The sequence below is a fragment of the Rhinolophus hipposideros genome (genome assembly GCF_964194185.1).
Source record: "Rhinolophus hipposideros genome assembly, chromosome: 22".
NCBI lineage: Eukaryota > Metazoa > Chordata > Mammalia > Chiroptera > Rhinolophidae > Rhinolophus > Rhinolophus hipposideros.
In genome coordinates this window covers 40,128,883-40,154,719 of record NC_138068.1, presented here as the reverse complement: position 1 = coordinate 40,154,719, position 25,837 = coordinate 40,128,883, and the positions used below count along the sequence as shown (strand labels likewise).

At 37.7% G+C, this 25,837-nt stretch overlaps 1 protein-coding gene across 2 annotated transcripts in view; it reads right to left on the bottom strand.

The window, feature by feature from the left end:
• The window catches only part of CFAP61 (cilia and flagella associated protein 61), a 325,115-nt gene that overhangs the window by 296,611 nt on the left and 2,667 nt on the right, over positions 1–25,837 (bottom strand). For both annotated transcript variants that reach the window (XM_081034409.1, XM_081034410.1), the window contains exons 2-6: positions 24,643–24,793; positions 12,226–12,376; positions 9,653–9,729; positions 8,356–8,423; positions 8,009–8,135 (exon numbers count right to left, since the gene is read on the bottom strand). In XM_081034409.1, the coding sequence (XP_080890535.1) occupies positions 8,009–8,135; positions 8,356–8,423; positions 9,653–9,729; positions 12,226–12,376; positions 24,643–24,785 (566 nt within the window). In that variant the 5' untranslated portion in view covers positions 24,786–24,793. The remainder of the gene's footprint in view (positions 1–8,008; positions 8,136–8,355; positions 8,424–9,652; positions 9,730–12,225; positions 12,377–24,642; positions 24,794–25,837) is intronic.

Sequence of the window (25,837 nt, the reverse complement as noted above, 5' to 3'; positions counted from 1 at the left end):
AAATATTAACAAGCATTGGAGAGGCCATGGAGAAAAAGGAACCCTCATACACTGTTGGTGGGAATGCAGACTGGTGCAGCCGCTATGGAAGGCAGTGTGCAGATTCCTCAAAAAATTACGAATAGAATTACCATATGACCCAGCAATCCCTCTCCTGGGTACCTACCCCAAAAACCTGAAAACATCCATAAAGACATGTGTGCTCCAATGTTCATTGCAGCTTTGTTTACAGTGGCCAAGACATGGAAACCACCAAAATGTCCTTCGATAGATGAATGGATAAAGAAGTTGTGGTATATATACACAATGGAATACTATTCGACAGTAAGAAAAGATGAAATAGTACCAGATGTGACAACATGGATCGATCTTGAAATTATAATGCTAAGCGAAACAAGTCAGACAGAAAAAGTAGAGAACTATATGATTGCACTGATATGTGGCATATAAAACTGAAAACCACAAATGAACAAGACAAAAACTCACAGACATTGACAATAGTTTAGGGATTACCAGAGGGTAAGGGGGGAGGGGGGCTGTAGAAGAGGGTAAACAGGGTCTAATACGTGTTGATGGAAAGAGAACTGACTCTGGGTGGTGAACACACAATGTGAGATATAGATAATGTAATACAGAATTGAACACCTGAAATCTATGTAACTTTACTAACAGTTGTCATCCCAATAAACTTTAATTTTTTTAAAAAAAGGAAAAATTAATATACACAGACAATAGTTTAGTCGTTGCCAGAGGGTAAGGGGGAAGAGGGGTGGTAGATGAGGGTAAAAGGTTAAATACATGGCGATGGAAGAAAGTGACTCTGCATGCTGAACACACAATGTGATATATAGATGATGTAATACAGAATTGTACACTTGAAATCTATGTAACTTTACTAACAATTGTCACTCCAATAAATTTTAATTAAAAAAAAGGAACATATGATAATGACTATGTATGTAGAGAAAGAATGCGTGCATGTATTTGCATGTGTGTGTAGTTATATATTCACATACGATAAAATAATGAGTAATTTTTACTTTTTTCCTATTTGGAAATATAATTTGTTTTATTAAATGAATGCATCCCTCAAATTAATTAGCAAATGGCAGAAAAAATGAGATTTTTAAATGAAATAAAGACAAAAGTACAGCAATTGTTTAGACTATTTACAAAATCCTAAACAATTCATTTATGGAAATGTCTTGTAACATAATTTAAAAACCACCTACTTGTGGATACTTTTATAATAAAACTTCTTTAAAGAATATAATTTCCTAAAGGGCAGGAGAGTCTATTTACCTGTGCTGATACTAACAAGAGAAACTTCATAAATCAGGAAGGAGGATTTGAAAGGTGTGAGAGAATTAATTAGAAATGTTATTTCACAAAATTCTTTTTCTTCGGAATATGTCTGGCTTCTATATTTATATTTGTATTTGTATTCTGTATTTGTATCATGATGAAAAGGTTTTATAAAGATAATTATAATGTGAGTATTAAGCTATGCATAAGAAGAAACTACAGAAAAATAATTTTCTATGAGGAATTTTTTTCTCTCTTGTCCTAAAGTAAATGGATAATTTGTATCTGAACTTATTCTAGTCCTTGATAATCTTTTTTTATACACATGCTGTCTTGATCTCAGAATGCAAAATAAATGCTCTACATGCAGAGTAAAAATGGAATCACTTCATATTGTTTGCAAAATGTTCAATATCTTCCTCCCTGTCATTATTTTCTTCATCACTAAATTTCTCTAAAGAGTAGTGAGTAAAAAAAGGAAAACAAACAAAAAAAGAGCAGTGCTTGCTTTCACTTCCTTACCTCTCATTTACTTAGCTTAATTACTAAATTGAGTAATTACTAAATTACTCATCAAAATTACTAAAATTTGATTACCAATATCCAACTCTGCCCTTCAAGGAAGGACAAGACCAGACCCCAAACCAAAGGGCCAGAGGGAGAACACTGGTGACTGAGTGGCCAACGTTGGCACAGAGAAGCCAAAGGGATGAGATTGGAAGAAAGCTGAGGCCTAAATCCTGGGGATGGCAGAGTTCAGAGCCATGAAAACAAGAGATAAAGAGAAGCAAATCAGGATGGGGTAGGGTTGGAGCTGGAGTCTACAGGTGAGGCCAAAGTAAGGGCAGGCAGGCCCCTCCCTCTTATCCAAATTTCACCTAACTTTTCTTTAATACTGGGGGGTGCCAAAAAATGTATACAAGTGGACACTTTGGTCAACGTTGCTCAAGCAGCAGTTCGCTGTAATCAGAAGTGTCTGGACGCTGATGGTAACCTCTTTGAGCACTCTTGTAATTGCAGAAGTCAAATGTGACTTGTATTCATCTTTTGTTATCAATATATATTGAGTATTACAATTTTAACAGTTTCTTCCTTTCTTAAAATGTATACACATTGTTTGGCACCCTCTGTAGATGTAGAATTATTCAAGTTATTAATTTTTCTTAAATAGGTTTTGGTAGTTTGTGCTTTTCAAGGATTTGGCCCATTTTACGTAAACTGTTAAATTTATGGAGTTGTAATATTCTACCCTTTAATGTTTGTAGGATCTGCAGTAATATCACCTCTTTTATTGCTGTATTGGTGATTTGTCTTCTCTTTTTTTTCCCTTGGTCAGTTTGGCTAGATGTTCATTAATTTTATTCACCTTATCTTTGTCTTTTTAAATTTCCAAACCCAATGACCTGTTTTTTGTGTACTCAAATTATTCGATTTCCCTGCATCGTCTGCCACCTTAAGAATCTCTGACTTCTGTAAAACTCCTCTCCTCTTCCAGTTTTCTTTCTTATTATCATTAATAGCTCATTTTCATTTTTCAATATTCTGCCCTCGTCCTGTTTTTTTCACTTTAAAATCTCCCCTTCAACTAGACAATCTCCTTTATTCTCATGATCTCATTCATGAAAGTACCTATATTTCCAACTCTCTCTTGTACATCTAATACTATTGTTTCTACTTTGACCTAATGAATCCACCATCTCCCCAAAACCCTGAGTCATCATTAACCCACTTTCATCCTTTACTTCTCCATCCAGATAACACTTTCCCTCTCAAACATTACTTTGCATCTGTGCATTTTCTCAGATCCATTCCCCACCTGGATCTTTTTGTCACTACCTAAGTTACAGCTGGTATCATTTCTTGGCCTGACTGTTGTGTGCTCCTCCCCTATAAGCCACAGAACACATGAAAACCTTTTAACACACAGCCCATATCACGCATTTCTTCTTCAGTGCTCTCTGCTGGTTCCAAGATAAAGCCTTCTCTTTACAGTTCTTCCTTTGTTATCTAGCATCTGCTCTTCCTCCCCAGACCCTGAACAGCAGCCACGCCTGCCTACCTGCCTGGTAATAGATATTCCAGGTGCTTTCCTGCTTCCATCCTTTGTTCATTCTGTCCCTCTGACTGAACTCTGACTCATCCTTTCTGACCAGATTCAGAGGCCACTTTCTCTGTGAAGCTTTTTTCCCTTCAAATTGTTTTTTTTTCATTGAGGTATAATACCATATACAAAAATGCTTAGATGTTAAGAATGCAGTTTGATGAGTTTTGACCATTGTATACACCCCAACCTACAGAACCCAAGAATTCCAACATGTCCCTCTCAGTCTCACTCTTCTCTCTACCAGAGGCAACCAATGACCTTCCCTCCCTTTCTTTTCCTTCCTTCCTTCTTTCCTTCCTTCTTTCCTTCTTTTCCATCTTTCTTTTTTTTCTCTTTCTTTCTTTCTTTCTTTCTTTCTTTCTTTCTTTCTTTCTTTCTTTCTTTCTTTCTTTCTTTCTTTCTATTTTATTAGTTTCAGGTGTAATAAAACAACATAGTGGTTAGACATTTATATAACTAACAAAATGATAACCCCAATAAGTCTATCACCCATCTGACACTGTACATAATTATTACAATACTATTGACTATATTCCCTATGCTGTACTTTATCCCTATAAATATTTTTTAAAATTGCAGTTGACATTTGATATTATTTTACATAAGTTTCAGGAGCATAGTATACTGGTTACATGTTTACATAATTTATGAAGTGATCCACCCCATAGTCTAGTACCCATGTGACACTGTACAGAGTTTTTACAATATAATTAACTATATTCCCTACACTATACTTTACATGCCTGTGACTATTTTGTAACTACCAATTTGTATTTCTTAGTCCCTTCACCTTTCTCACCCAACCCACCTCCCATCTATCAACCATCAGTTTGTTCTCTGTGTCTGAATTTGTTTCTGTTTTGTTTGTTTATTTTGTACTTCATATTCCATATATAAGATCATATGGTATTTGTCTTTCTCAGTCTGACTTATTTCACTTAGCATAATATCCTCTAGGTCCATCCATGATGTTGCAAATGGTAAGATTTCATTTTTTTTATGGCAGAGTAATACTCCATTTTATAAATGTACCACAATTTCTTTATCCAATCATCTATTGATGGACCTTTTGGTTGTTTCCATATCTTGGCTATTGTAAATCGCGCTGCAGTGAACACAGAGGTGCAGTGAACGAACCAGTATTTTGGATTCCTGTGGATAAGTACCCCAGAATGGAATTGCTGGGTCATAAGTTAGTTCCATTTTTTATTTTTTTAAGGAATCTCCACACTGCTTTCCATAGTGTCTGCACCAATTTGCAATCCCACTAACAGTGCATGAGGGTTCTTTTTCTCCACATCTTTACCAGCACATGTTATTTGCTTATTTATTGATGATGGCCATTGTGACAGGCATGAAGTGATATCTCATTGTGGTTTTAATTTGCTTTTTTTGTGGTAATTAGTGACATTGAGCATCTCTTCATATGTCTATTGGCCATCTGTATGTCCTCTTTGGAGAAGTGTCTATTAAGGTCCTCTGACCATTTGTTAATTGGATTGTTTGTTTCTTTTGTGTTGAGTTACCTGAGTTCTTTATAAATTTTGGATATTAACCCTTATCAGATGTATCATTGGTGAATATTTTCTCCCATTTAGTAGGATGTCTTTTTGTTTTGTTGCTGGTTTCCTTTGCTCCACAAAACCTTTTTAGTTTAATGTAGTCCCATTTGTTTATGTTTTCTTTTGTTTCCCTTGCCTGAAGAGATATATCAGTAAAAATATTTCTAAGGGTAATGTCGGAGAGTTTACTGCCTATGTTTTCTTCTAGGTCTTTAGAGACTTTACATTTAAGTCTTTAATCCATCCTAAGTTAATTCTTGTATCTAGAGTAAGAAGATGGTACAGTTTCATTATTTTTGCATCTGTCCAATTTTCACAGCACCATTTATTAAATATGCTGACTTACAACGTTATGTATTCTTGCTTCCTTTGTCATAGTTTAAATGACCACATAGGAATGGGTTTATTTCTGGGCTCTCTCTTCTGTTCTATTGATCTATGTGTCTGTTTTTATGACAATACTATGGTGTTTTAATTACTATGGCCTTATAATATAGTTTGATATCGGGTAGTGTGATACTTCCAGTTTTGTTCTTCTTTTTCAAGATTTTCTTCTTTTTTTTCTTCTTTTTCAAGCTGTGGCTATTTGGGGTCTTTTATGATTCCATATAAACTTTAGGATTACTTATTGTAGGTCTGTAAAGAATGTCTTTGCAATTTTAATAGGGATTGCATTGAATATATAGATTGCTTTGGGTAGTATGGACATTTTGATGTCAATTCTTGTTATCTATGAGCATGGTATACTCCATTTATCTGTATCTCCTTTATTTCATCTCTTAAACTTCTTATAATTTTCCAATACTGGTCCTTTACTACTTTGGTTAAATTTATTCCTACGTTTTTATTTTATTTTAAGCAATTGTATATGGGATTGTTTTCTTAATTTCTCTGACAGTTCATTATTTGTGCATAAAAATGCAGCCTATTTCTGAATATCAATTTTGTATCCTGTTACTTTACTAAATTCATTTATCAGTTCTAATAGTTTTTTGGTGGAACCTTTGGACTTCTTTATATATAGTATGTCATCTGCAAGTAATGAGCTTTATTTCCTTTTCAATTTACATGCCTTCTAATTATTTTTCTTGTCATTTGGCTAGGACTTCCAGTATTATGTTGAATAAAAGTGGTGAGAATCGACATCTTAGTCTTGTTCCTGATCTTAAGGAGAATGCTTTTAATTGTTCCCCATTGAGTATATTAGCTGTAGGTTTAGTGTATATGGCCTTTATTATATTGAGATATGTTCCCTTTATTCCCACTTTACTGAGAGTTTTTATTAAATGGATGCTGAATTTTTTCAAACACTTTTTCTGCATCTGTTGATATGATATGATTTTTATTTTTCATTTTATATGGTGAGTCACGTTTATTGATTTGTGGATATTGAACCAACCTTGACTACCAGGAATAAATCCCACTTGATCATAGTGTTATGATCCTTGTAATATATTGCTGAATTCAGTTTGCTCATATTTTGCTGAGGATTTTTGCATCTATATTCATCAGGGACACTGGCCAATAGTTTTCTTTTTTTGTAATGTCTTTGTCTGATTTGGGGCCTCGTAAAATGAGCCTTCCCAACTCTTGACATTTTTGGAATAGTTTGAGAAGAATAGGTGTTAATTCTTTTTTGAATGTTTGGTAAGATTCACCTATGAAGCCTTTTGGTCTAGGACTTTTTGTTTGTTAGGAGCTTATTGATTACAATTCAATTTCATTAGTAGTGATCAGTCAGTTCAGATTTCAGTTCCTTTTTTAAGTTAACCTATCTGGTCAGTAGCAGAACCAAGATTAGAATCTACACTTACCTGATGTCATTATTACAAATTCTTAACAATTACTCTCTAATACTACATGTCTGGTAAATTGTAGGCTCTCATGTTTTTAAAATTTAAATACAATACTGTCTACAGAAATCCAGCACTCAGCAAATATGGTAATGGTTGATCCAAAATGATACAATTTATTCTTCACTGATAAAACCAAGTAATTACCCTTGTGAAATGATTTCATATACACTCATATCAGAATAGCCATTCTATTTTGCTCACAACTTTGTGAGTCAAAAATCTGGGAGAACTCAGCTGGGCAGTCCTTATGTGGGGTCTGTCCTGCGGCTGCAGTCAGATGTTGGCTGGGCTGCAGATGTAGGGCAGTTCTCCTTGGCTGGACATCCATGATGGCTTACTCACACAGCTGGCAGCCAATGCTGTCAGTGGGAGCCCCACTGAGGCTGTCAACTCTGGTGCCAACATGTGGCCTCTCCAGCACGGTGGTCTCAGGGCAGTAAGATTTCTTCCCCTCATTTCCTCCAGAGCAAGAGTTCCAAGAGAACCAGGCAGAATGATTATAGACTCTCAAATAACAGAGCATCCCTTCTACCACGCGGTGTGGGTTTAAAAAGTTTTAAAAAGTCATAATCCACCCAGATAAAGAGGGGACACAGATCCTACTTCTTGATGAGAGCAGTGGCAAGGCGACATTGTAGGAGAGCTTGTGGGGTGGAAGATGGTGTTGTGGCCACCTTTGATAAATAGAATCTGTCACAGCCGTCTGCTTTAGATTGCTGAACGTCAGGGCATGTCACGTGGGCCATTGATATTAAAGAACTTCAACTTGAAAAACTCCCGTTTGGGATCAATAGAATCCTCATCCACTGAATGCCAGAAAATAGGTGGGCTTTATAGGAAAACTAAATACGTACATTCATTTTTAAGTTGGTTTTGTTTGAAAGTTCTTTCACTCAGTGTGGGATCAAGGACTGTGTGTTTTCAGAAACACGTAAGTAGTAAATGCACAACTTTGCTGGCACATTGAGCACCACCACCTGAGTTTCATCAGATATTGAGTTCTACAAATGAGGTCAAGAGGGACTCGACATACCTTCAAATGAAGTAATGCTTACGGGTATTATAAAACAATTTAATCCAAGCTATAGCCACTTACAGTAAGAACTGGCAATTTAAAAACTCTTCATAAGGTAACTGTCAGGATAAAGCTTAGGTAATAAAAGGCCCTGATCCAACCTTACCTGGCTTTACGAATGTGTAGCTGAGGGTAATGATTGTGCCTGTGACATACATGCACGGCAAAGTCTTCGTCATAGGTCAGACTCGTAATGTTCCCCACTAGGTCAAACACAGTTATGAGAGTTGAGCCTAAATCAGAGACAAAGAAATGTGGCCTCATTTTACCAAAGAATAACTTTAGAACTTCAGAATTAAATGTAGTTTCAATTCTAAACAATGTTTTAATTGTTATAATCAAACAGGCACATTATACATTTAGGAACTGGAAACCATTCTTATTTCCCATTCCTTTAAGCATGAAGTTCCTATATTAGCAACTGGGGATGGGAGATAGTTGAGTAGACTTTACCTAGGCTTATGCAGGATGGCACTATGAGAAAGATGAAGTGCAGTTCTGGCACTGCCTTAAACACGGTCCTGGCAAGGGAAAGAGAGGATGCGTGTTAATAAACAAGCAATCTCATTAGCTGGCACCTGACTGAGACAAATGCCTTCACTAAAAAAATGAGGTATTCATACAACCACATGTGCTCTTTTGTTTTCTGCCTGCAAAGGCAAGAACATCTTCAAGGCAATTTATTTTTCCTCTCTATATTTCCGGCATTCCAAACGGCCCCTTTTCTATCTGTTCCATGGACGTTGAGAGAATAAAGCGTGCCATGTTCTGCAGCACACCAGATTTCTGCTAATATTAACCTTTGACCTGGCATCTGGATGGCCTGGTGTGACATTACAAAGTGACTGACTTGAAAGCTGAGGCCACCACCCCCAAATGTCTGTGCAGGCTGTCAGAGGCCCATCGTCATCACCTGGCAGTCCTGCTGATCATATTTCGATGCACCATATTATTCAGGAAGCTCTGTAGTCTGTCATGTTAATGAACATTTCTAAAGATAAGACTGCAGAAAACTATTTTTAGAACCTTCCAAGTCTGCGTCTCTTTATTTTTCCACTACTTCCCCCCACAAATACATTTTTAAAATAACTACACTACCTGTTTGTCTCAAACAGGTATGTAGTTAAAGATGTGTGCTGAAGAGAACACCAACTCAAAGAAATAGATTGTTTTTTTCTTTCAGAAATATCACTGCTATTCAAAGTAAATACTTTAATGTAGCCATAAGTAACAAGCAAATTTAACACGTCAAAGAATTTCATGTCCTTCAAAAATATTTTTAAATGACAGTCAGTCCTCTGTATCCACAGGTTCTGTATTCACAGATTCAACCAACCACAAATTGAAAACATTTTTTAAAATTCTTACATTGTTGCTAATGTGTACTATGTAGTTAGGCCTATGATGGTTGCCTCTGTACTGAACATGTACAGATTTTTTTTCCTTGTCATTATTCCCTAAACAATACAGTATAACTATTTACACAGCATTTACATTGTATTAGGTATTATAAGTAATGTAGAGATAATGTAAAGTATATGGGCGAATGTGCATAGGTTCTGTGCAAATACTATGCCATTCCATATAAGGGACTTTCGCATTCGTGGATTTTGTCATTCGTGGTGGTCCTGGAACCAAGGGACATTTATATCCACTTGGTCTCTTTCGTGTCATTTTGGCATTAAAGTGTCTTGTCTACAGTGCTGCTGCCACCCCCCAAGTCACTGTGTGCAAGGCGCCAGCCACTCACCGAATAATCTCTTTGCAGCAGCCAACAGAATACTCACTCACAGCCACAAAGAGGTGCATGAACAATGTGTTCAGAGGCTGCAGAAGAAAACAGAACACAACGAAAGGCTGAGTCAACAGTTGGGCTATGTTACAGCAGGGTCGGAGGTACAAGGAGGGCTTTGGGGACACAAATTCCACTTCTTGATGAGAGGAGTGGCAAGGCCACAGACACAGAGCTGCCCGTGTTTGTGGATGATTTTTTATGTCTAAAGTGATGAGACACTCAGGCAGTGTTTGAGCTTTCTGACTGACTGTTTTCACTGTTTTCGTCTGTCCTCATAGCTCAAAATTATTCAAGGAAACGAATTCTGGCCTATCTTCGTGCCCTCACAAACAGTCTGTGGGCAGGGAAGCACCTGCAGGGGAGTGAAATCGATTATTAACTCAGTAGTCTTGTCCTCGGGAGTGTCTATGCCAAGGGAAAGACAATCACCCTTTCCAGGGGCTCTTGAGTCAGCAGCTGCCTCTCTATTCAAGTGACATGAGGGAAGGAGTCTCTTATGAATTTGAAGGATGGAAGACAGATGCCACGTTATGAATCCAATGGCTTGTTTTGTGCAACATTCTCAGAGTCAGACTCAAAGTCCAGATGACAACACCGATGTAAGCACTCTCCGTGTACTAAGTCATCTAAATCCCATAACGACCTTACTTAACATCTGCTTAACATTTCAAACAGGACTAGCTTTAGGAGTACATGGCTTATTACTTGGCTGATTTATCTCCCAAATTCTCTCTTCCATCAAAAATATTGTAATTCAAGATTTATTCTTTAGCTTTAAGACAAAAATTATTACTTCAGTTATAAATACCCCTGGAATAGGTAATAATACATTAAGCCTAAGGCTCTATCCCAATGCTGTCCAATAGAAAAATAATTTGAGCCACAAATGCATGCCACATATGTAGTTTTAAGTTTTCTAGTAGATATAAAGAAGAGACTAAACAGGTAAAATTAATTTTTAATATATTTTATTTAACCTCATATATTCAAATTATCATTTTTAACAAGTAATCCATATAAAAATTATTAATGAGATATGTTACGCTGTTTTTTCTACTAAGTATTTGAAATCTGATGTACTTACAGCACATCTCAGTTCAGACTAGCCACATTTGAAGGGCTCAATAGCTATTTACTGCTGGTGGCTACCGTACTGGACAGCTAAGCTCTACACTACTGTAGGAAATAGTTTAAAATGAAGCAATCTTTAAGAGAACAAGAAAAAGAACAAAGGGGAAAGTATTTATGAATAATGGTAAAATCATGATCCTAATGCAAACGTAAAATGAATACAACAGAGATTTATTCAACCCATCAAATAATGAGGTGACCAACGAGATGATAAGAATGATTCACTGCACTTGAGAAGCTGGCTACTTTAGGCAACTTAATGAAAGAATTGTAAAAGATTGCTGGGTAAGATACAAAATAGTTAATGTCCTACTGGACAACAAACTGCAACCTTTGATGTTACCTCTTCCACCACTAGAAATTAGTTATATCTCAAATGGATAAAAATCAACAAGTTAATCACTATTCCTACAGAACAGTAAAATAGCCCAGTCAATAGAAAATCAAAGGTACAAGCACTGACTGAAAGAATCTTTCTGGTCTACTTCCAAGTTTGAGATAATTTTTCTGACAAAGGTAACTGGGTCTACAGGGTAGTGAGGTAGAGAAGAGCATAGAGGACAAAGAGAAGGCACCATCTAGCTGAATAAGTGCTGGATAACGTGCCCAGTGTGCGTGTCTGTATGGTGCATGCACGCCTGCATATGCGGGAGGTGAACGCATGCACTCAGCGGACATTCCTCAGGACTCTGGGGACCTGCTGTTGAATTCCACTGACAGGCAGGTGTGCTGCCCACAGTCACAGCCTCTGGCTCTCCACAGCAACTGAGGCCAGATGCTGGCCTGGCTCTGGCAGGCTGAGGACAGGGAGAGCTCAGACGTGGCACCAGCTACTAAGGCCCTTTCCCTGGTAACTGCTGACCTGGCTCCTATTAGCCAACAAGTTATCATGTGCCTGCAGCTAGAAGACATTGAATGAGCCAGAGTCCATAAAGGCACTTTGAAAATTACAGTGTGACATGAATCTGAGGCTCTGTTGTCATTATTACAGGGGCAAATATGTAGATGGCAGTGCCCTCCCAACATATCCAAGACTTGGGACATTGATGCTTGGAGCAGTGTGGAGACCTGGAAGGCAGCTGTTCTGACACTGCCACTAACGCCTTGCTCCCAGTCCTCAGCAGCAAAGCATGACCTAGGCCTAGCCAGCAGCTGTCTGACCTGGATGTTACCTACCCTTTCCTATTCCCTCTGGCTTCCTGCTCTCAGACCCACTTTTCTTCCCCACCAGCTAACTTCATTTCTAACTGTCATCATGTCATATACTTTCTGTTGTGAGTTTTGAACTGCTCACTCCAAAACTCATATATATATATGACATGTGTATAACCACAGGGTTTTCCTTCAAAATCCAGGCTGTTCTAATAGGCACTATGCATGATTCCTTGATTCCTTACCGTGCATGGGATTGCGCTGTCAAGTTCCTGGAGCACAGACACCCAGTCATCCTGCTTGGCCACATTCCAGTTGGGGTAGTCCAGGAAGGTGGCTTGAGCCATGATCTCTTCCTTGTCGTTGCAGACAGTAATGGCAAGGTTTGCCTTCTCCCTGTGGAAGTGATTAACATTACACATATAAATAAGATTACTGAAAGTGAGATGAGGATGTCATTTTTCTCCCCTTTTGGCTACTGAACCTTAGCAACCATGGTATAAGGTATGATAACCATTGAAAGAGGCAGATACAATGTGACAGCAAACTTGAAATAGATCTTTCAGGGCATCTGGTACTATCAACTAAATTTTTGTGGAAATTTACATTTCATTAGAAAGGTATTATATTTATGATATAATATCATATTGTATTATGATACCCTTCCCCTGGACACTGGCTGGGAAAGTTGTCTGACTGTATAGTTTTCCCTGTCCTCTCCATGTTGCCAGTGCCACTGTGTTAGCCTAAACTTGTACAGTTAGGACGGCTGACTGTCCTGGTTTGCCCGGCACTGAGGGGCCCAGGACATAGGACTGCCAGTGCTAAAACCAGAAAAACCCTGGGCAAACTAGGATGAGTTGGTCACTGCTGTGCAGCAAACTTAAGTTGAGCTCCACTTCTGTCAGCATTCTTAACCAATTTCTCCAAACCTTGAGCTAATTGATTCTTATGGAATCTGAGCATCTGCAATGTCATGTGACCCAGCTGTAGAAATGGAAACCTTGAGGGGTTCTTGCTTAAGCTTAAGGGAACCCAGAAAGTTGACAAAGACGATGAAGGAGAAGCAAGTCTTCCAATTCTTATCCTGGTGGCTGGTCCAAAAGCATGTCTCGGTGGTCCCGCCCAACAGCTAACCTATCGTGTGGCCTGCCAGGACAGCAAGAGCAGTGACTTGAAGAGCTATAGTGTACTACTCAGAGAACCATTTGTGTGTAAACTGAAATGCAATTTTCACTTTCTCAGCTGAGTGAAATGTACTAGTATCTTAAGTTGGAGAAAAAAGATTTAAATGTTTCTTCAAAAAACAAAGAAGGTAGAAGTTACCCATGTTCCTTATTAAGGAGACCAGAAGAGAAGACAACATATAACTGAAGGAGAAGAGACAATGGGGAGCACAGAGAAAGTTATATATGCTTTCCAGTTACATTTTTATAAGAAAAGTATTGTATTGTCAGTGCAAAAAATTAGAAAGTACTGGGTTGGCCGGTTAGCTCAGTTGGTTAGAGGGTGGTGCTGATAACACCAAGGTTGCCGGTTCGATCCCCACATGGGCCACTGTGAGCTGTGACCTCCTTAAAAATAAATAAATTAATTAATTAATTAAAAGAAATAAAATAAAATCCTAAAAAAACGAAAAGAAAAAAATAGAAGGCACTCACAATCAAGAAGAGAAAAATATAATTGGAAAAATCACCTGTAATACCACCACCCATACATAACCAACCTCTGTCAATATTTTGGTGTCCGTCTGTCCAGATTTATCTTGTTTTTGAGGGCAGCTATATACTGAATGTATTTTGTGTGTTTCTGAAAATGGAATTGTACAACCCATACAGTTGGTAACCTGCTTTTTTCCCACTTGACGGCGTATCATTTTACTAGAGCTGTTCACCAAAGAATAGTCTCTCACATACATGCACTTCTTGTTCTAATTTTTTCTTTATGGTTCACTTTGACTTAAATAAGCACATTTTAATAGGAAATTTACATTACTCTCATAAATGGAAAGCCAGTATCCCTTGCTATAAATATAACTATAAAAATAAAGACATAACATTTAAAACAAAAACTTCTTGTACAGGTATCAAGTCAAATCACCGTAGGCACCACCAGAGGCATGGGTACCTTCAGGAAACATTGTGCTGGGATGTTGATCTCAGCACCTACAGCCACTGTTCCCTCTCATAGGAAGCCACATCCCACAGCAGGGGCCTCCCCAGCGGAAAACTGGGCCCAAGGGCTCTACCAGAGCACTGGCTATCATGCGGAAAAAAGGCAACAAACTACCCTCAAGTCCCAAGAATACAGTATCCATACAAAGGACTTATAAGCAGGAGGATGCAGCCCCCACAACCTTTCCAGTCTGATTCACTGAAGCCCTGACCTTCATTCCACTCCTGGGTTCCCTCCAGTTTCTGGACCTCTTGACTCCCCTGCCCCAGAGCCATGACCTACAACTTCATACCGAGAGTCCTCACTCTAATCCAGATGAGAAAATGCCCAGGGCACCCGCCCATCACATGTCAGCGATGACAATGACTGTGGTAGAGGAGGAAGTGGGCAAGAGCTGGGAGAGGGCAACCGCAATCCCCTCAGGGAAGCAAGAGAAATGTGTTCCGGGAATTCCAATTTGAACTTGAAAAACATTTATCCATGGGAACCTAGGATGGTGGTTGGGTTCTATATTACAATTAGCACAGTACTATACCACACAGACATTATAGATTAAATAGGTTTTTGTGGGTTGGCCTGGAAAGCCAGTCATGAATAACTTTGTTTCAATGGGAAAATGCACTGCAATTTCCAAATGGCTGACTGCAAAAAGTAACTTTTGTAGCATTATCCTTTTGTATGTATAATGTCCACTTCTCATTACCTCTTACCCATTAGGTCCACTACAGAAAACATAAAATCATCGTGGAAGCAAAGAAGGGAGAGGAAGAAAACAGTAGAAGGAGAAGGTGTGTTTTTAAAGCTATTTTTTAAAATTATTCTTTATATAAAGTGTTTCATATAAAGTGTTTTAAAACTATTCTTTATATAAAGTGTTTTATATAAAGTGTTTTAAAATTATTCTTTATATAAAGCGTTTTAAAATTATTCTTTATATAAAGTCAAATCCTAACCAAAGGAGCCCTATTAAAACACACACACACACACGTATATATTTCACACCAAATATACGAAAGCTCAAAGATATTATTCACCAGTAGAAATCAGAGTTATTTTCATTACAGCAATGTCTCACTTATTCAATTGGTTTAGGAAATTTTCCAAGCTCAGCCCAAAGTCATTTTATTTAACTATTCTTGATGGGCAGCTTGGTGAAACAGTGTCCCCATTTTCTGCTTTGTTAAGCAGCATGAATAACACAAAACTCTGCGTCCAGTGCACTGTCATGGGAACTGCAGCCGTCATCGTTCCCATCCCCCTCACTGCACGGTGACATCTGCACTCAACATGGCTGATTCTTTTAGCCCCTTTCGCCACTCATCTGTTATGCCCAACCTGCTCATTTTCTCCCCTAAAATTTAGCAGGGTTTTTTAGGTAATGTAAGTTTTATTCATTCCTCTCTCTCTGTGACTGAGCCAGCCAGCAGTCAATAAAATGAAACTGAATAAACTAGAAGAGAAACCACCAGTTTTAGAAATGTCTATAAAATAGGACTCTAAGCCTCGAGGTCGGCTCAGAACGGGGATAGGAAGTTACCTAACATGAAAAATGAAAGATTCCAGGGACTGGGTAGCAGCTGTTTCGGGAGCTCCAGGATATTAATGAAAATGTAAATTTACTTTTATTTCTGAAAATATGCTGGCTTCTAAGGTAGGTCACAACCTTTTGCAAAAAGGATCCCATTTTAACATTAAAAAAATAATCTCATTATTTCCCTGCCACATGACATGTTATACCTTTCCTATCTGCCAATTCAGAAAATACATAAACACATTAAACACATGCATTCGAGGTACCCGTATTGCCACTCCAAGACCCAGCAGGGGTATCAAGCTCACCTCCAGAAACAACCAGCTGTCAGTAATTTTAGGTACTTAGCATGTGACCATGTAGAGAATTTGAGAAAATACATTTGTGGAAGCATTTTTTAAAAAAATTCTGTAGAAAGGCCCCAGTTGTAATCCCGCTCCGACCCTACATTCCATGTTTTGAGTATCCCTGAAAATGATGGGCCCTTGGAGACTGAGGAAGAACTGGTGATCACATGCACAGCACAATCGTCTGCCCTCCTGCGCAGGCTGTGACATCCCTCATCCCAGGAGGGATAAGTCAGAACTGCACATTTGCTAACAAGTTTAGGCTTATAAATTATTTACATAAGGAAATTCATTTCCATGGTAGTACAGATTCAAATGATTCTTAAAGGAGTGAAAGCACACCCCTCCCACCCAGCACTCTTGAATCTCTGCCACTCACTTCCCCACCTCAGATGTGATCACACCTCCCTCCACACGACATGCTGCAGCTTGTTTTCTTTCAATGGTATATTTGGAAGAGAATTCCATTGCACTCATAAAGTAGTGCCTCATCCTGTTCTATGGCTGCCCAGGTGCTGAGAAGGGAAGGGAAGGAGAATAATAAAAAAGCTCAGCTCTGCCCAACTCTAGTCCCTGCTCTCTTCCAGGCAGACTCAGAGGAAAAGGAAAACTATGAGCACCTCCTAGGAACTACGTAGGTACCCCACTGATGTAACAGTTATTTCCACTGTCCCACTCATCCTGTAAATTAGGTACAACTGTCCAATTCACAGATAAGGAAGCTAAGGCTTAGGGAGGTTAAGTGACTTATACATAGTCACATGATTAGTAATAGATTCATTCATTAATACAACAAACATTTATTGAACACCTACCAAATAGGTGTTCTAAGTGTTGCTCTAGGCTCTGGGGATACAGCAGGGAACAGGCAAAAATTCCTGCCCTCATGGAGCTGATATTCTAGTGGATGGAGGCAGGCATTTTGTTTTAAAGAACTAAAATGCGTAGAGTATCAGGTGGTGGCAATTGCTATGGAGAAAAATAAGGGGGAGAGGATGTACCTTGTGTGTGTGTAGTGTGCTTTCAGGAGAAGGTAGTATCTGAGCTGTGATGGAGAGGCACCAGTGTGTCTGGGGTGTTCCAGAAAAAAATAAAGGAAGTCAATGTAGCTTGAGGGAGATGAGATCAAAAAGGAAAAGAGTGGGCTCTGCATCACATCATGGCAGGGAGATGGCAAACCGGTGTACGGTTATGAGCAGAAGCATGACAGAATCCAATGTGTCTGAATAGTGACAGTGGCTATTGTGGGAGGGGGTATGGGCAAGAATTGACATCAAGGTGGAAGCAGAGAGACCACTTAGGGGGCTGTTGTAATACTCAAGCAAGAATGCTGGTGGTAGAAGCGAGGTAGAGAGAAGATGCCAGATTCTGGATGTGTTCTGAAAGTGGAGCTGACAGCCTTTCCTGGTATAGGATGTAAATGAAAGAGCGAAGATGACACCAAGATTTTTGGGCCATGCAAATGGAAGGATGAAGTTGCTGGAGTTACTCAGATGGGGAAAGTGTGGGCAGAGTAGTTTGAAGGCAGGTGATGACCATGCTAGGTGTGAAGTACCTACTAGGCATCCAAGGGTGACATCCATCAGGAAGCTGGATAAATGAATTTGGAATCTAGGCGATTCTGTCATCAGTTAGATGTTATTTCACATTTAAGTCATAAATTCACCCCCAATTGATCTTCTTTTAGATGACATGAGTTTGTTATTTACAGTCACTCTCTTTTCCATATGGATAACCAATTGTCTCAGCACCATTTTGAATGGTACATCTTTTCCCCATTGGCTTTACTATTATGCTGATTTTGTTATCATCACATTTCCAAGTATGTACAGGTCTGTTTCTGGAATCTCTACCCTGTCCCATCGGTCTTTTGTCAATTCCTTGACCATTACCACACTGTCCTAATCACTATACCTACAATTAGTCTTTAGTTGGGTAAGTCTCCCCTTCTTATTTTTCTTCTTTCAGTGTTCTGGCCCTTTGCTCCCATATAAATTTACTCTAATATTATCAACTTCAACAAGTAATCCTGTTAGGATTTTGATTAGGGGGCTAACTGACCTCTTTATGATTGATGTCCAAGAATGTGTTATACCTCTTCATTCATTTAGGTCTGCCTTAATGTCTTTCAATAAGGTTTGATAGTTTACCCCACAATGGGCTTGGAGTTATTCTGTCAGTTTTACCCTTAGGTAAAATACCCTTAGGTATTTTATATTCTTTGGCATGAATGTAAATAGTCTCTTTTGAAAAATGATTTCTAAGCATTCAATGTTAATCTACAAAAATGCAACTGTCTTTTGTTTGACTTCATAGCCAGCAACTTTAAACTTATGTATTAATTCTAATGATTTGTTTACATATTCCTTCCAGTTTTCTACATAGAGAATATATATCACCTGCAAAAAATAAGTTTTGTTTCTTCCTTTTGAATCCTAACATTTTTTGTTTTATTTCTTTTTTTCTTTCTTACTGCAATAGCTAGGATCTCCAGCTCAATGTTAAATAGAAGTTGTGACAACAGGCATCCTCAGCCTGTTCTTTATAGTAAAAGGAATCATTTTAATATTTCATCATTATTTTTGATGTTTGTTAAAGGTTTTTATAGATGCCTTAGCAGGATATGGGAGTTGTCATATTCTTATTTTGTTAAGATTTATGTAATAAATGTTGAATTTTATCAAATGTTTTTCTTTATTGAGGTGATTATATAATTTTTCTCCTGGGAATGTAGTGAATTAATCAATTTTCTAATATTAAAACAACCTTGAATTCTGAGATCAATCCAGCTTGGTCATGGTATAGTGTCTTTTATGTGTATTTCTAAATTCCTTTCCTAATGTTATGTTTAGAATTTTTACATTTATATTCATGAACAAGACTGGATGTAATTTTCAATTCTCATTCTATGGGAGATTGGCTATTAATCTTCGTTTCTTGTCTGTCCTTATCTGATTTTAGTATTACAATTATGCTAGCCTCATAAAGTGAGTTAAGGAGTGTTCTCTGTCTTTCTGTTTCTAGAACGTTTCATTCTTTTGGGACTTATGGATGTACCTAATTCTTGAATGTTTGGTGAAACTGGTATGTAAAGGCAGTTGTGCCTGCTATTTTATTAGTGGGAAGATTTTAAATTACTGAGTCAATTTCTTTAATGGGTTTCAATCACGTTTGAAGTTGACTTTAGGAAACTCTGTTTTCTAAAAATTTATACTTTTCATCTACATTTTCAAATTTTTGGCATGAAGTTTTTTATACAGGTATAAATCCAACCCAGTCAAAATCCCCAAGTCCCTAAAAACCAGAACTTTATCTTATATCTTATTTGGTAGCAAAATCAGACTACAGTGACATGAGATTATTCTACAGTCTTTATCCCACTTAGAGAATTTTCCTACTATTTACCACAGAAATATTAACGCGTATAACTATGGAGACCCACTCCAGCCCTTGCTGATAGAGTTAAATAACATGTGACAAATCCATGTGGCCTCTCCAGCAGAGTAGCCAGATTTTCTACCTGGTGGTGCAAGGCTCCCAAGAACACAAACTTGAATTCTGATAGGCAGGCCTGGGACTAGGATGAGGCAGGAGAGGCTCTCGGGCCTCAGAATTGGAGGAGGCGTTCACTCTTAAGTTGGTGTGGATTCAGCACCTGGAAGTGAGTACCTTGGACACCTCATACTACCCTACTGGCATACTAGCCCTACTGGCAGGCCATCTCACGGCTTGGCCTAGGACTGGCACAGCACAACTTCCATCACATTCTACTGGGTAAGTCAGAGGCCCAGCCCAGATTTAAAAAGTGGGGACTACAGCAGATGGGGATAAGAATGCAGAGGTATGGAGAAAAGGGGAGCATGGGAGCCTGTAATGTAATAAACACCCACACCTGCTTTAGCTGCAGTACACAAAAGGAAAATTTATTTTATATATACACATAGTATGTACTCATATTTACATACATATATATACCTAATATGCAAACATATTTTAGTTTTTATTCAAGTCTTAGTATATTCCAATTTTCATTTTTCTTTTTTGACCCATATTATTTATAATTGCATTAAAAATTTTTCAAACATGAGTGTTTATCTTTTTGTTACTGATTTCTAACTCCATTACATTGTAGTCAAAGAACGTATTATGTATGATACCAACCATACATAAGCCTGCTTTATGGCTTAAGAGGAATTCAATTCTTATACATAGAAACATGTATAATTGACAAGAGTATATATTCTCTAATAATTAGGTGCAATATTCTACATATGTCTATTAGGTCACATTCTTTGTGTTCTTGTTGAAATCTTTCATATCATAACTGATTTTTAGTTTACTTGGTCTCCCAATTATATTAGGTATATTAAAATCTCCAATTATGATAGTAGGTATGTCTGTTTCATTTTTTGGTTCTATCACTTTTTGCTTTATTTATTTCAGGATTGTTCCATTAGGAGCATACAAGTGTAAAGCTGTCATACTTCTCTCAAAAACTAAACCTTTTATCATTATATAATGACATTCTTTATCTGTAGGGATGCTTTTTGCCCTAAAGTATGTATTGTCTGCTCTTTATATAGCAACACTAGACTTTTTAATGAGATTTTTTTATTCCTCCCACTACTTTAAATATTTCTGTGCCTTTGCATCTTAAGTGTGTCTCTTACATATAAAATATGACTGTTTTTTGCTTTGTTCTGTTTTTAGTCAATATGCCCATCTTTATCTTTTAACAGAAGAATTTTTTTTTTTTTTAAGATTTTATTGGGGAAGGGGAACGAGACTTTATTGGGGAACAATGTGTACTTCCAGGACTTTTCTCCAAGTCAAGTTGTTGTCCTTTCAATCTTAGTTGTGGAGGGTGCCGTTCAGCTTCAAGTTGTTGTCCTTTCAGTCTTAGCTGTGGAGGGCGCAGCTCAGCTCCAGGTCCAGTTGCTGTTGCTAGTTGCAGTCGAACCTGCAACCTTGTGGTTGAGAGGACGAGCCATCCGGGAGCTCAGTGGCAGCTCAGCTCAAGATGCCGTGTTCAATTTTAGTTGTAGGGGGCGCTGCCCACCATCCCTTGTGGGAGTGGAAGAATCGAACTGACAACCTTGTGGTTGAGAGCCCACTGGCCCATGTGGGAATCGAACAGGCAGCCTTCAGAGTTAGGAGCACAGAGCTTTAACCGCCTGAGCCACCGGGCCAGCCCCTAACAGAAGAATTTTGTCCGAACACATTTATTGTGATTACTGAAATAGTTTGAATTTTGTTTCTGTCTTCCTACTATGTGATTAACATGTCCTATGTTTTCTGTTTCTATTTTCTTCTTCCCATCTTGCCGTCTCTTAGGTTCAGGGTTTTTTTAAATTTCTTGTTCTATTTCCGTCTATAGATCAGAAGTTAAAATTTCACTGCCTATCCTTTTAATGATTATTCTAGCCATATAACATATATTCCTACCAAAGTCTTTACTCTCTGTTCTAGTTATCAATTGATATGTAACAAACCACCCCAAAGGTAAGTGGCTTAAAACAATTTATTATTATCTCTCATGGCTCTGTGGGTTGAGTAGGTTCAATTGAGCAGTTTTTGCTGGGGGTCTCTTAATGTGGTAACAGTCTAATTGTGGCTGTGGCTGGAGTCATCTCAACATCTTCAATGTTAAAAATGGCTCACTCACATGGCTAGCAGCTGGTTTTTGGCTAGAATCTCAGCTGAAGCTATCAAATGAAGCACCTGCAAGTGGCCATGTGAGTAAAGCATTTAACAGTATGGCATCTGAGCTCTGAGAGGGAGCATTCCAAGAGACTCAGTGGAAGTTGCAAGACTTCTTATGATCTCCTCTTGAAGTCATAAAATATCACTTCTCCTGGTACTATTGGTTACAGAGGGCCAGCCTTAATTCAGTATCAGAAGGAATGACATGAGGGCATAAAGCAGGATATGTGGTTCATGGGAAGGAGGAAGAGCACTTTTGTGTATTAGCTGCTACACCCTCCTCCCAAATAATACCTTAAGAGTACTTTCATTACAATCATGTGCCTCCAATTTATATGCTATTTTGTCCTGTATTTTATCTAAGTTATTTATGTCTTATAATTTATTATTTATATTTAATACCTATAGTAAACTGGTTATTATAGTTATTATATATATTATATATATTATGTATATATGTTATATTATAGTTGTTGCCTTATACAAGTTAGATTCATCCACATATTTACTCATATTTTTGTTTACTTTCCTTCTTATATCTTTGACTTTCCAGATGAGATAATCTTTCTTCTGCTTATAGTATATTCTGAGGCATTTCCTTATTTCAGAGTCCAATGGTAAACTCAGTTTTTGTTTGTCGACAATGCATTTATTTTCCCCTAGGTATTGAAAAATTGTTTCACTGGGTATATCATTCTAGGTTGATGTTATTTTCTCAACAATATAGAAAATAGTCCACCATCTTCTCGCTATCAATTGTTGCTAGTGAGAAATCACCTATTAATCTTTACTTCTTTGCAGGTAATGTCTTTTTTCCTCTGATTATTTTTCAGATCTTCTTTTTAGCTTTGGTGTTTCGCTGTTTTATTATGATGTGCTTAGTTGTGGATTTCTCTGTGTACCTATCCTGTCTGGGGATTCATTGCATTTTCTGGATTGAAGAATTGATGCTTTCCAACAATTCTGGAAAGTTCTCAACCATCATCTTTTCAAATACTGATGTTCCAAGTACTATTATCTACTTTTAGAAGTCTTGTAGTCTTAATTGTTAAATGGCCTACCCACATTTTTTTGTGTCTCTTTGTGCTGAATTCTGGATAATGTATTTGTATTGATCAACCACCTTACTACTTCTATCTTCAACTGTGTCTATTATGATGTTTGACTCATCTACTGAGCTTTCAATTTCAACTACAGTTCCATTTCTAGATGGTCTATTTGACTTTTTCAAGCCTCATTTATTTATATGATCTTTTAAGACTTATCTTTTCACTTTAGACAGAGTAAGCACAGTTATTTTATATTCTTTGTTTAATACCTGAAGCCTTTGAGAGTCTGATTTTGCTGGATATTTTTGTTGTTGGTTCTCACTAATGATATATATTTCCTTGTATATTTGTGATTTTTGACTAAGAGCTCATATTCCTTGGAACTTTCTCTGTTATTATTTATAGTCTGAGTTGAAACTATCCCTTCAGACCTGATTGGTATTTATTTAAGCCAGTCTTCTGGACATTCTACTAACTTGTAACCACTTTAATCAAATTCTCCACTTTATTTCCTTTATTGAGTCTACTGATAAACTAACTCAATTTTTGTCTAAAAATGCATTCATTATTTGGGAAGTTTTGAAGCTTTTTGGGACCACAGAGATAATTAATATGAACCTCAAATCAATACACGCTTATGAATTCCTGGAGGAGGCTTCACTCCATGCCGATATTGAAACAAGCTATTTTGCTTACGATCTACTTTATCCAGTGGGCTTATATCTCATTCATCCTTACAATGGACAACCCAGTTTTACACAAAAGAATCTAATGCTTCCCTCCTTAGGTAGAGGGAATATTTATCTTCTGTTCTTTGCAAAGCTGTCAAAACAGAAGCATGAGTTTTCTAGAATGCAGCAAAAATACTAAAGGAGAAAGCGGCATTGGTTCCAGTTGCTCTCCTGAATTTTCTGATTTCATTTTGATAATGTTCTCTGCACAGTACTTATTTGTGTGTGTGTGTATGTGTATCAACATGTTTTTTCCATCCAGAGAATATTATTAATGTATTTAATCCACAATAATGCCAAAAAATGAAATCATTTCATTAGTATATACATTTTAAAGCATTTTATACATATTGCCCTACTGCCTTCCAACAAAACTGTGCCAATATGTATTACATTCATCAGTGTGCTGATCAGACACTACAAGTTTTAATGTATTAGGCTGGTCTTAGTTTAAACATTCCAATTGTATTTAATATGAAGCTTTATGAAATCGAAAATACTGAGCCATCTCTTAGCTTTTTCAATATAAATAATTACAAACAGATTAAAGGATATTTATGCGGGTGTCCAAAACAAAACAACAAAACAAACAAACAAACAGGAAGATAAAAAGACATTTTAAGAAAAAAAAATCTATGCATATTTTGAAGTTTAGAAGAACATTTTAACAGCAGTGGATAAGAACATATCCAGACTTTGTCACTTACTAACTGCTTGACCTTGGCAGGCCTCCATTTTCCCATCATTAAAATGGACATGATAGAGGCTACCTCAGAGAAGTGTCAGAGTATTAAATAAAATGAAGTTAACAAAACACAGAGCCTGACTGAAAATAATTCTCAAAACTGGTAGCAAATATTATTAACTTGCCCCAAGTGACTCTACTAGTGGGTGGGGCAGTTAAGATTTGAACCCAGGTTTAACTGAATCCAAAACCCATGAGAAACCTCTCCAATTTGCTTGTTACAGAACTCAAAGGTTCCCAAAGATCTCCTGCTCAGGAGGGCAGATTTTCTTGTTGCCCATTCCTCGCCATAAGCCACACATAGGACAAAGGAGTGGGGTCCCTTCCAGATGTGTATTAAAATTGATAAACATTCTTCAGCTTATTTAGCTATGTACTTACAGAAGATAGATGACATTAAGCTTTCCAAACAGCTTCTGGGTAAATTTTCTAATGAGGTTTTTGATACAACAAATATCCTGCGATTCTGTTCTTCGGCAATGAACCACTTCTACCTTTCCTCTTGGAGAAGTGAGTATTGACATTTTTTATCCTGTCCCAAAAAGAGAGAAAAAAGCCCACTGTTAATCTGAGATGACAAGCCAGTCTGGTTACAGTATTTACAAAATTGGATATTAATTCAATTTCCATACATCAGAGTGAACTTGGTGTTAGAGTGTTGGTGGCACATTTTCCCCTGGGGGTAGGCTATGACAACTGACACTGCAAACCAGCTGACATGTTTCTCTCCAGAGGAATGATGCTTCTGAGAACTGGCTTGTCTAGAAGTTTCTGCAACTGTATTCTCTGTTTCCAATAAAGCTGCTTTAAAGTATTCTAACAATAGAATTAACAAACATTGAAAGGAATTGTTTACTGACTCAAGGTTCTCTTATATTTAATCGGCCACCAAGGCATGTGGTCAAGAGTTACAGGGGAAATACTGACAGCTGCTGCCCATGTTCCAAATAGTCCCCCAAACTGGAATCCTGAAGGGCAGCAGTCCTAAGAGATATTTTGAGACAAAAAACGTTCTGTGGTCAAATAAGTGTAGGAAATGCTGCTTGTGATGGTGTTCCTGAGGGGCCATAATGTCCATTAAAGTCTTTGAGAAGTTCCGTAAGCAGTACCTGCTTTCTTGGTATCACTCAGCCTTTCTCACTCCTTCTGAGGAGAATCTCTAATGACAGCAACAGTGAAGAGACCAACATTCGAGAAAGACACTTTGGGGAATGCTGTTGACAGAACAGTAGGCCATAAAATGATTTCACTCTCTCCCTCAATGTCTTAGCGTATGTGTATGTGTGTGTCTCTCCCTCTCTCTCTCTTTTCTTTCCTTCCTTCCTTCCTCCATCTCTCCCTCCCTTCCTTCCATTTCCCTCCTTTCCTTTTTTCTAGGGAAAAACACCTTATGTACTCACTAGTGAGCTCAAAGCCGGCAAATTAATTTTTCATCATGATACTGACTCTCAGAACAATATGAAACATTTCCAGTACCCTGGAAGGCTGCCTCTTAGCACCACCCAGTCAATTCACCCCTGCAAAAGGTAACTACATTCTGACTTCTATCCCGTAGGTGATCTTTGCCAATTTTTGA